At 37.8% G+C, this 12,893-nt stretch overlaps 2 protein-coding genes across 6 annotated transcripts in view; one reads left to right on the plus strand and one right to left on the minus strand.

The window, feature by feature from the left end:
* The window catches only part of Atx-1 (Ataxin 1), a 43,229-nt gene that overhangs the window by 8,961 nt on the left and 21,375 nt on the right, over positions 1 to 12,893 (minus strand). Inside the window, exon 1 of one of the 5 annotated variants that reach the window (XM_089847223.1) lies at positions 3,195 to 3,602. The exons of 3 other annotated variants lie outside the window; for them this stretch is intronic. In XM_089847223.1, the coding sequence (XP_089703349.1) occupies positions 3,195 to 3,255 (61 nt within the window). In that variant the 5' untranslated portion in view covers positions 3,256 to 3,602. Of the gene's footprint in view, positions 1 to 798; positions 836 to 3,194; positions 3,603 to 12,893 lie in introns of those variants that run through there. One more of the 5 variants, XM_089847224.1, reaches the window with a different exon arrangement.
* On the plus strand, positions 7,859 to 9,936 carry LOC149650642 (uncharacterized). The gene is made up of 2 exons (XM_089847057.1): positions 7,859 to 8,870; positions 8,964 to 9,936. Exons 1-2 carry the CDS (start codon positions 8,854 to 8,856, stop codon positions 9,832 to 9,834), a joined length of 888 nt encoding a protein of 295 aa, XP_089703183.1. The 5' UTR covers positions 7,859 to 8,853; the 3' UTR covers positions 9,835 to 9,936.

Raw genomic sequence — 12,893 nt, forward strand, 5'->3', positions numbered from 1 at the left:
TTTAGAAAATAGTAAAATACGCCTTAAGTTTTCAAAACAAGTCAATGCACCAAGTAAGGTTATACGCACGTATATTTATGGTTAGCGTGTGACATTGCATGACGTATTATTGCGGCAAATACCCCATTTTATAAATTAATCTGCCAATAAACTGAAACATTGTGATAAATTTTAGTCGTGTCTCCCTTTCAAAAATATTTAATACGTATTGGTTTGCAGATAATTCATTTAATTTTGATAGTAACGTGATCGTTTGGGGGGGGGGGCAAAATATAATCTAAAAATTGATTGTGATACCCAGACCATGAATATATATTAAATATTCTATGAATATGTCGTATTGTATTTGGTTATGTGGAAGTTTCAATCCCAATAAATAAATTACTTGAAAAAAAAAAAAATATCTCAAGATGTTTGTTTGTCGGGGAAGTAAACAAACAAACACTTGAAAAATTATAAGTGCAAATAATTGCATTAGTCTCTATAAAGGGCGACTACTGTAAATAATTTAATTAAACACACAAATAATTAAGGTCCACGTGATTAAGCGAGAAATCAATAGATAATCAAGTCTGAAAAATTCCGTGCTTAAAATCGTTTCCCGCTAGTTGTATACATACAAACATTGACACAAAATCTAAACTAAAAAATTCAATAACGACATTATCGAATCACTCATTCTCAATTGAGAAATTGCAAAAAAGCAGCGTGTTGCATTCGTGCAAAAACCACGAAGAAAACAAAATGAATTTACCTACGTAGTAAAAATAATAAAAATACGTAACAAAATAATACCACCACGTTTAAATGAATGATCCATGGTCACGGCGTTGCTATTACAGTTGCGGCCTAGTAATAACGTGTAGCCCCTAAAATTACACCGTGGGCATTGAGATGGTTGCTAGCTTGATGGTTGGTGAATAAGGCAAGCAAATCTCTCGAGCATCGCGTACAGACATAGGACCGATGGAATTTCGCTACAGAAAAATCTCTGGAACCGGTCTGACTAAAAAATAAAATCACGTGACGCGGAGCTAACTCTCTGTTAAATCGGCGAGTGTATTCTTCATTCTCGAATCTCAAAATCCCCGGACCATCGCCTTTTTTACCAACTGATAAGCCCCACACGAGTCTGGGCACGAGTCTGAAAAATTCTCTATATAGTTCCACCATTCCGTGGCATGCCAATACAGTATGGTAGCGACTCGATATACGCGAGTTCAAAAGAACATTTGTCGAAGTACGACGACACAGGACTCGTGTGTCAATCAATGGGTGTGTGAGGAACATTTAGGCGTACGATATTTGGGTATAAAACAATTGGGTCCCGAAGGTGTTTCCATGACAATTGGATGGATGTGCACGATGCTTTAGGCAAGCGAATGACAACCTCGTGCCAGAGTACATGATTGAGAGTACAAATGAGTGCACACGACTATTCAATAAATGCAACATTTATCGTGTGCATAAACGAATAAATGTCAAAACATTCTCTCGTTTTCAAAAAGGTTGCACGACTAAAGGTTAGAGCAAGCGCAAAAGAAATACACCGTGTGCAATAACATAGTAACGTGTAAGGTCATAACAGCTTAAACTTCAATGCATTGTTGTCAGACTATCTTGCGAGTCAAGTTGCGTTCAAGTATACTAAAAGAAACTGAACTACTAGCCTTTCTCACCGCAATCTCTTGACTCACAAACGGAGTGGCAACACTGGGAAACGGCAAAAACCCCCTTTAGTATAAACTATCTATACGCTCTGACGTACAAAATGCAACGAATGTTTGCAGCACGGATACAATTCGGATGCCAGGATCACTTCAATGAAGGCACTTCTAGCGCGACCATCAATTTCACCAACCAACCAGATGCACTTTCACGCTCCCATTATCCGGCGATACTTTTAAAAGATATATACGACGACTCATTCTCTAACACATTCACATGTCAATCTTGACGCCCCAAATTATGGGAGAGACCCGACCGAAATCCAAAGACCTCCCAAAACCAATAGGTGCAGCCTGCAGATCCTATCCTAATTGCAGACTGTCATGCGCTCCACTCCGATTATAATAAAATAGTCTACTTCAATTGCAAGGTCGCCTGGAATATTTTTACGCTTTGTGAAAAGGGCTCGGAAAAGGGTTCCTTTCTGTTTGTTGTACTCGACGCAGTTTTGAAAGAAGAATAAAAAACTTTCTCTATTGTGTTTTTCTACTATAATTGTAGGAGGATGAGTCAGAGCTTCGGATTAGATAGGGGAGCGGACGTACATACACATAAGCCCTGATCATTTTGTGAGCCACGCTGTGATTTATTTTCTGAAGGAATTAATTGCTGATATATGATAAAATGTAGCGTAGCTCTTAATATTATCAGAACCTATGCTTTTAGGTTTTGCGAGTGATTTTCAAACTCAAGAATCCCAGATAAATTTAGCCTAACTGAGTACAACAAATTATTTGCAAACGTATTTAAGTTTTTGGTTTCTATAGCAAATATAATCAATGAATTTATTTGCAAATACCCCATTGATAAATGTACATTTATTCTTCCGTTCTACGTTATTTTTATCACGTTCCAAAACCGAATTTCTGTATTCTCCACTTCAACATATTTATGTACTTCTTATACCGAAAAAAGGCCACCCCAAGTGAAATGCACCGAATGTGTACTGACAAATATGAAGCCCTTAGAATACGAATCAAATATTATCAGCTGGAAATATAGTTTAAAACCCAATGCAGGTGGTCAACTATCAACATTACGGAGCGTTTCACTGAAAGACAGACCATTTAATGGTTAATTTCCAATCAAAAAATTTAAGACTGAACTAACGAGGTTCAGTTCTTCTAGAACAGTTTTCTAAACCCCATTTTTGAGGCGATCCCATTTACACTGCAAAATTATAACTTTCCCTATAGATAATGCACGAACAAGTGTTGCCAGTCATTTATGAGTGCAATTCAATCGCAACGAACTGAAAACCTCGTTCGATTCAGTGATCATTCAGTTCCAAATTTGAAATGCTCTCACAAATTACAGGCTGGGAAATAAATTTCTCTAGAACATTTGATATTCTAACGACATTTGAACCCCGCCTGACAACCTTTAACCCCGCATCACCCCAATAGCGAAAGTTACGCTAAAACAAAAAATGCACAAACGTGTAAAAAAGTGGCAACGTAACTAACCTGGCTGTTTTATTCGCGACCACGTCGGAGTGACATTCTGACCCAAAACATTGACACTCATATTACAAGTTCTTTAACTCGCGATTGGCGACGCCTGCGTACTTGAACGTGGGTTTCTAACGGCGGCGGCGTCGACGGCTAGAATGTTTTCGCAACGTGACATTTAACGCAAGCGGCGTGGCAGCCAATTAACAATCGCGATCAACTAAGAGTCCAATTCTAGAGTACGTCCGTCCTCGCCAAAATAACTCGGCAAAGTGAGATCGTATATTTTCGCAGCCACGATCAACGAATACGAGAGAGAGAAAGAGAAGGAGACAGGAGAAAGCAAGCGGAGAAATTCGCTTCAGAGGGTTGGGTTGCTTGCTTTGGATACATTGAAAGCTACCGGCGTACTAGCTAGTCTTGCCTTTACTACCACCAGCCTCTCGCCTCCGGGATTTCTTAGACTAGGGGGGGATACGGGAATTAAGAATGATTTTACCCCCCATTTTCTCAAAGAAAAGAAGGGTAGACACTGCCGCTGCTACAAGCTGAGATTTCCAAGAAAATTGGGATAGCTGCGTCGAACGGGCGCCGATTTTCATCTCTTTTTCTGCAGAGGGTTTGCTACTACAGGAGTACAGTGTAGTAGAATTTGTTTTGATAGTGTATTTATAGCTACTCATCCGTGAAAGTAGACTTTTGTTTGTTACGCAAAGATCCAAACGCTCGTGCAATTATTTGTCACCTTCCAAATTATAAAAGGCTGAGTTTTTGTTTACAAAATTATGTTGTCGACATGGGGGAAAATTCCGTGTTGCGATTTAGATCTCTACATTCATATTTTTAGTAAAACATATTTTGAATAATTTATCAAATCAAGTCTGGCATGTGCTAAACATTTGCGTGATTTCTGTTTTCTCTCCGGACGAACCCACTGCCCTTAGGGTTTTTGCTTTGGTATTTTTACTACTGGGCACATAATGAATGCGCTAAACTATTCTATAAAAGTTTGGAATCCGGACATGCTTGGGTGAGTTCAAAACTCGCGCACCATCCCTTAGGTAGGACCCCTCCTTTTCTTACAACCACCGCCAGGTTCGCCAACTTTTGCATCGATTCAGAGTAAATGACGCGAGTACTACTCTGCTCTACTATTATCATTGATCATTGCACAAATATTATAGTTCTTAACTTCAACCGATGGCAATATACGCGTGGTTTTCAAGGACGGAGCATGGTCACGTGGTTGAAATATTTAAGTTAAAGCTTTAATTTCATTTGGCACGCACTTATTGTGTCAGACTATCTCTACCGTTGGTCAACTGTTAGCTATCTTAATTTGAAACATCTTTACAATCATACTCGGTTTATTAACTCCGTTCCGAAGATATTTCATCTGGTTTTGCCGTTTTCGCGGGTACCAAAAGTTCGTAGATAAAAACAAAAAGTATACTCCGTTCACAGTTAACAGTCTTTGGCTGTAGACGCCATATTACGAGGCGCGAGCCAGCTTCAATGAAGTACACTCTTTGCTTTTATCCACGAACTTTTGGTATTAGTACCAGTACCAATCCCTCTCTCTCTCTATGGACAATCAACTCCCGTTCTTGGTGGTTGGTGGTGGATGCTTTGATCCCATCACCTTGCCCCCTCCGGTGTAGCCAGCCGAAGCGGGCGCTACGCTGGAAGGTATACTATGGTATGCGCCACTCTACCACCACCACTAACTACTCCTCCCTTACCCTTTTGCCTATTAAGAGTAGATTCCCCCACCCCGTGTGGTACTTTTCTTGGGATCTTTAAAGAAGACCGATCTCTCATCTTCGTGCTGTAGAATCTTTTGGAAGTTGGAGAATGCCCGCGGCTCGTCTTGTCTGTCTTTAGATATTGATGGGAAACTTTTTACCGAGTGTGGGAAAGAAAAAAAATAGAATAGACGTATTTAACCTGTTACGGTTTTTCTTTTTTTTTTCAAACTCCGAGAAATGGTTGTTAATGGTTTCTTTTTTAACTTAAAAAATTCCTTTTAAATTAAATTACAATTTCTTTAAAATCAAGAGACTAAGCGTCGACCTTCCCAAGGTCTCCTTCCCTATCTCTCTCTCTCGTGACCCGGCATTTGCGTAGGTGATAAAAATTTTCGGATAGAAACTTGTTTTGGTGGCGGAATACTAAGGTTAGGTAGTTTTAGTTAGGCATTACGGCTTTCTGGAGTCGCTGTGAAATTATTTGACCCAAATTTAATTTCTCGCTAAAAACACCTAATTTCTATGCGTTTTCTACCCATTTGTAATTCTAAAATCCTCATTATTTACGTAATAACGGATTAATATTGGTAATTAATAATATTTCCAGCAAGGATTAATTGAGGAAGTGTGATTTTAACTTAAAATATATTTTTTTTTCAGGTTAATTTGATGGTATTTGGTTCTTAATTCAAATATTAATCAAATTAAATTAAAGCTTCCTTATTGGTGTCTATTCTAGTCTTGTTTAAAATTAATATATTATAAACATTAGTGATTGCCAGTTCAATATTTTCATACAATACGAAGATTAAATTAAACGTTTAATTAACTAACACTCGAACTCGAGTTGGCACTGACTCCAAATACATTTTGAAAATCTGAATGTAACGTCGTTAAATTTTACCATTCAATGTTTAACTGTGGGGAAAAATTTTGCGTTTTTTTTTTTTTTTTTTTTTTGGTAGACTCATTGAATAAGCTCGTCTCTTTCATAGCACGGATGTTGCCAACATTTCTGTCATTCCTAAGGCTCTACCTTTCTCATTCTGAAAAACACACTAACTCAATGTTACCAAATATCGCTGGAGGCAATTATGTATACAGTAGTAGAGATTATCTTTTCTAATTTTTACACGCATTTCAAAGTCAGTTAGTTATAAGCCTAAAACTATAGATTACGCGCAATTAGAGAGATCCTTTGCATTGAGAAGTTCACTGTTTGGGTTAGGTTTCTCTGCATCATGTATGTACGAGTCTAAGAATCAAACAAAAGTATTTTTGTGGAATAATTCTAAAAGTTCCTGCATTCTAGCCTACTGCATAATTTTGTTCATGCCATGACCGACCTTCAACTATATCATAGTGGCATCTGAGAACTGTATAGCTGTCATCACAAAGTAGCATCTCGTGATTTTTAGTAAAAACTTAAAATTCTTTTATTCTGACCGACCATACAGTTCGGGGCATTGAAAAATATTTCGCCCCTGATCCGAAGAGAGACTGCAGACATAAGTATTCTAATTGATAAGACGGTTGGTTTATAAGACTGCATTTAAATCCTATTCTTTTTTCTGATATAAATGATGGCGGAATTCCATTACATAAAGTAAAACACGCCATCACCTGGTCAAGCTCTGGTTGTCAGATTTTGTAAATATATTTAGGCCCTATATCTCACGCGGTTAATGTAAGATCATTTGAAATTTGTTTATAACGTGGAAAATTATACATTTTCGTTTAGGGCACGTGAATATCGTATGAAATCTCGTGAAATATTTCACGGAAAATCCTGTTTGATTTCACATAACGAAAATATAAAAAAAACAAGAATTTATAATGAAATTTATTTGAAAATTTCAAATCAGGTGCAACTGATTTGCACTTATAAATCACGGTTTGCACTCTTAACTTCAGCAAAACTAACTTCTGACAGTGGTATATTGGCGCACGTGTGGCTTTTTTGAAGCAAGGTGTTTTGAAGAGGTTTTTTAAGACTTCGTGAACTCACGGTTTTTATAGTACATTTGCGCGAAAAAATTTTACCCGGGATATAAAACTTGTTGCTGTTTGCCGATCGAGTTTTCAAGCTTTACAATATGTCGAATTTTGCGGCCGAAAAGTACATGGGCAAACACGGTCACCCCGCATATCCTGGTCATCGCTATAAACTTAAGCTTTGTTTGCAACCGTTTTTGGTATGGCTTTTAGACGTTGAAATATCTTTCATACGGATATAATACATAAAGAAAGCGAATTTCTCCCATGAGTTGCGTCTTAAAATGGCCATAGTGAATTATATTGTTATAAATTGATATATGTAAAAGGTGCAGCTGCACTGCAAAGGGTTTATTTATTTTTATTAAATTTCAAATGTGTTTTAAAAATAATATTGATTCAAAATTACAGTGTTTTGGTTATAAAATTATTCACGGACTGGTTGAAATATACAATTTCGGAAATTACATACGGAGAAACCAACACACAGGGGCAAGAACGACATTGGGGTATTCTCCCTTGTGCCAAGAAGCACCACTAGAGGGCGGCAGTCCCAGTTGGCTAACCTCCCGTCTGTATAGTGAACTCTGGTACCATCAGAGGATAAGAGACTAGAAGTAAAGAGCTCTAGCATTGGTAATAGATCCTGGCACTTGGGAACAAATTTGAGGATTTTATGCCGCTTCCATCGCGCCTACACTAGAGAGAAAACAAGGTTGGTCGAGTTCCAAAAACGGTTTCCTAGCCCCTTCCCCTCAAGCTAAAACCGCGGAACACGGACGAAGCGGGTGCTTGAATCTAGTTCGGCCGTCTACCGCCACGAGCCTCTCACGTTTTGGAGAGGGAAAACTCAGAAACCGCTACCAGAGGGCCAACCGTTGGTGTGTTACCAAGAATATTCACTTTCGACAAGTGAAGAATTTGGTTACCTCAGTAGTATACAAAAGAGTCTTTCGCGCCAGTGACACCCTGTTGACACCTGACACCCTGTTGACACCTGACACCCAGTTGGCGTCTGACACCCAAATTGGCGCCTGACACCCAAATTGACACCTGACACCCTGTTGACACCTGACACCCTGTTGACGCCTGACACCCCAGTGGCGCCTGACACCCAAATTGGCGCCGGACACCAAGATGGCGTCCTCACGCCAGATTTTTCGGCGGGGAAAACCAGGGGAAAGCTTGACACTATGTTGACTTTGTGAATGGCATGGAAATTTTCAATTTCGGCGGGGAAAACCAGGTTAAAGCTTGACACCATGTTGACTTTGTAAATGGCGTGGAAATTTTCAGGGATAATTCCATGACGTGGCTGGGGAAATTAAAAAATCAGGCGTCATAGAATACACTGTGTTCGACCTAAAATATATTATTGAAATACCCTATGTTAGGCTTAACATTTTTAACGAAGTAGGCGGGGAATATGAACGGAAAAAAGAGTGTACGGTTTTCGGATACGACGGTGTACGTGATTCCTCAAGAGGACAGGGTGAACCATGAATTTCGTAACCTGCAATGGTTTAGAATGCAATTAAAGTGTAAATACGAATCCATATTATCCCCGATATTGGAGTTGAAAATTGAACTTTTCGTTAACCCTTGTCTTACACGCAACTCGAGGCTTTCTACGTCACGTTAACTTTCGACAACGTGGTGGGAGGGGGAAATTATATATGTAAGGCTTAGAGATTAAGTGTCATATCGTCTTTCGTCAACGTGTTTGAGGATGCCATGGTAAATACCCGGGTTCAGAGCATCGCGGTAAATTCCCGTTACGTCGTTGATTGAGAAAATACACCCATCATATCTTGGGTGATCGTCTCGCGATAAGATCCTTTAAAAGACGCGGTAGTTTAAAAGATAAGCCATTTTACGACTCTTCAAGCTTTTCACCCCAGCTAACGATATCCACGTGTCATCACTTAGAAATGGACTCAGTTCAACTGTAAGTATGCTCTTAACAATATAGTTAACCCTTGCATGTCCATTTGCATCCAGACTTATAATTAGAGTATTCGGTTCATTTTTACTCCATCAGGGACGAATCAAAAGCGTTCTCCGAAACTGACAATACGCCGGACACGCCTTCCTGTCCTATCTGCTGTAGTGAGGATGGTAGAATGAATTCACCCATTACTTTAGAAGCCGCCGTTAGACGAAACAACTTAAGACGAATTGAAAAATTTGGTGCTATCGGATGGGATAAAGATTACGGAAAATCCGAAATGACTACAGATCCCGAGACGAGGGATTTACTAATAAACCCCTCACCGAATGAAGTCTATAATGTAGACGATGGTGAAGGTTATATATGGCAATACGTTAATGGCCCTAATATAAATTTTGGTTTGAAACACTTAGCGATGTACAGATTACTAACTTCTACAGTACAATTACCCGCAGGGTCATTAATTGACATGTATGCTAGACAGTTTCCATGTATCATAAATAAGAAGACCCATCAATTCAAATTGGAAGAATTTGCGGGAGATACTATCCTCGAATTTCCCGTACACCTCACACCACACAAAATGTACGGAATGCCAAACCCAGATATTTGCCATTTAGGGAGTTGTCACCCCCGCAATGAGGGGGAATGTAAATTTCGCACCTTTTATTACGGTGGATACGAATTTCATTGCCTATACCAGTACTTAAGAGTTCTGAACTTAGCTCTTCATATGTGTATGTTTATGGTATACAAAACTAACAAAACCGTAAGGAAAAATTATAGTGATGAAAACGACCTAGCTACGCATTATATATTCAAGGCCCTGCAGATTTGCAGGTTAGCCAAGTGTCTGTGTGATAACACTCACAGTTTAATGTTTCACGAAGTTCATTATCACATGAGATCCAATGACGCGAATAATTATTTCGCGAATAAGTATTTCGCAGACTTTCTTTAATTAATAAAACTTTTGTAAGTTCTACATTTTGTGGGCTAAGGATAGTGTTAAATAATAAAATATATTTGTAGAATCTCGAATAAAAAGAAAATGTTTGATTGATATGGGTTTCTAATTATTTTACGTAGGTTTAATATAATTTATATTTTAAGCCCTGTTCACGTCTGACACCGAGATGGCGTCCTCACTTAGTCTCTTCTATCATAATACTCTATCTAAAAGGGTAATGGAATTAAACTCAAAAACTTTATCTCGATAACATACCAGTGAACTGATAATGGAAGCAAACATGATTTTGAAATTAATTTACTTCTGTACTTATCAATTTGAACTTAAAAGTATGGACTGAGAGCAAATGAAAAAAAAATATGAAATGAAATGAAATGAAATAATTATTTATTGTCTATATAAAAAACTACAAAGAGACATTAATATAATAAAATCCGCTTATTTATTTAATTTTTTTTGTACATTTTTTTTTAATTAAAAACCGGAATGCTCTCGCACTCTTTTTGTAGGAGCCATGTAGCCAACCTCGCGGCTTTCACCAGGGTGCAGTTGTTTTCATCCCTGTGGAAGGTACATGCTCTGGGGGTCTCGCAGTCCTCGATGGTGGTCAGTTTCGGACACCCGTACTCCTCGGCGTTGGTAACGTCCACTCCCAAGACCCTGGATAGAACCAAAGCTTTCTCCGCCCCCTTCGTAACGAAGGATGATGCTTTCTGGCGAATGTACTCGCCTACTTCCTGCAGTGTTTCGTAGGGATAATCTCCCTCCTCGAAGTTAAGATCGCAAATGTTGTGAGACAACCAGCGGACCTCTCTTTTATCCTTCATGGATAGTTCCGAGAATGGACATGGTGACTGAAAAATCCAGACTTCGTAGGCGCCCGTTTCCCCTATGAACATCGTCAGCTCCTTAACGATCCATTTTCCTTTAACCCTGAAGAAATTCGCCTCCAGGACCGCCGTTGTCGCTGTTGTCCTGGAATAATACCGGTTCTTAATCTATGATTATCCGGGGTGTTGGCCTTAAGGTCTACAAAGAGGGGGATAACCGCGTGGCTCTTTCATCGCCCGCCTAATAACTAGTATTACCTGGTGAAATTTACTTTCCGATATTTACAATCGTCGACTGGACACGAGGTGTTTTAAACATAACTAGGTAATACGCGTATCTCCCTTTTCCAGGATAATATAGATTCTGCATTAAAATTAGAACGGAAGTGTTTCTATGGTGGGAACCTCTAATGAGAAGATTTGTCACATCCTTGTTATTCGCTATTTCACATAAAAGATCGTCTAATATAACGAATTTCCCCGCACTAACATCTAAGGTGCTAACATCCAATAATCCCTCATGAAATTCTACACACTAAAAACCATATCCATAAATTACTAATAAATTAATAAGTGAATTCTCTAAATATAAGTTTAAAGGGATGGGTATACATTGTTAAGAGTATACTTACAATTTAACTGAGTCCATTTCTTTGGGATAAGACGTGGATATCGTTAGCTGGGGTGAAAAGCTTGAAGAGTCGTAAATGACTTTTTCCTTTGACCTACCACGTCTTATATACCATCCGTCTCCATACTCTTATCTTAGGTTTCAATTATAATTGAATAAATGCGCGTGGGGAGAGGGATTGATTTATTCACAATGTTTGTTGTGTTTTCGAAATAAAATTTACATCTTGCGAAAAACGTTTTCAATCAATTTAACCACACTATTTTTTTTACCAGACATGATTAGAAGAAGAAAAACATTTCCATTCTTTTATCCGATGTTTAAACATGCGCGCGGGAAGAGAGTTTGATATCTTCGCAATATCTGTTTGTTGCGTTTCGGAAATAAGATTAACATATTCCGATATTTGTGTGACGTTTAGGGGAAACATTTACTTACGCATCGAAGCAAATAGTAAAAGTGTTTTTCTTTTACATCAATACGAAATATCTGTCCTTCGAAACTAATTTGACCATTCCGCGTTGACGGAAAATATCATCTCTTATCGGTTGAAAGTACAATTGGATATTTCATCGGTTTGAGAGAAAATATGATGATAAGATTTAAAATAGGCTTACCAATAATTAAAAATGAGCTTAAAATATTAATTAATATATCACTTAGAAACGTATATATATATATCTGTTCAATTATTTCTTATTTCACTTCAAAGATTTCTTAATTTCGTTCTAACATTTCTTATTTTAGTTGAAACATCTCCTATTTCCGTTGAAACATCCCCGATTTCCCTTCAAACATTCACGGTTTCCGTTCAAACATTCACGGTTTCCGCTCAAAGTTTCACTATTTCCGTTCAAAGTTTCACTATTTCCGTTCAAAGTTTCACTATTTCCGTTCAAAGTTTCACTATTTATGTTCAAAAATTCACTATTTCCGTTCAAAGTTTAACTATTTCTTGTCAAAGTTTCACTACGTCTGTTCACTCTAGAGAAATTCGTAATCCTACTGCAAAAGTTTATATGGAAAACGAATTTTCAAGGTGAAAGATACGTAGTGTAAAACGGTGGATTTCAAAGTTCAGACTAAATAACAGAAAATCAATGAACCACCATCTCCTCATTAACATTAATTTATGTTTTGATATTATTGCAGTTTGGTTTCTAATATGTTTATAGGTATTTACGTAATAGAAAACGTTTTCAAATGACTGAATTGCGATTAAGTTTTGTTCACAAGAAACTAATTTAAAGTTTCGGCAAACACTAAAAATTGGTTAAAGTTTCGCTAAATGTTTAGTAAACGTTTCGTTGTTCAACTTAAATATATCCGATATTGTTAATATATGACTATTATAAAACAGATAATGAAGTTGAATGACGAAAAAGTGATCGAAAGTGTTGTTAATCTACTAAAATCCGGATGAAACTGATGTGAAATGAAAGCTTTCGATTGAAAGTGAACTAATACATCTAAGAAAGTGGATCAAAGTTTTGTTAAACTACTAAAATGTGGTTCAAATCACATTCAAAGGAACTAAGAAGCAGTTGAACGTTCAAGAAATGACAAAAGTACATGGAAAGTGTCATGAA

This window comes from Phalangium opilio, unplaced genomic scaffold (genome assembly GCF_054372755.1).
Source record: "Phalangium opilio isolate 3A_F unplaced genomic scaffold, DU_Popi_V2 ptg000082l_1, whole genome shotgun sequence".
NCBI classification, from domain to species: Eukaryota; Metazoa; Arthropoda; class Arachnida; order Opiliones; family Phalangiidae; genus Phalangium; species Phalangium opilio.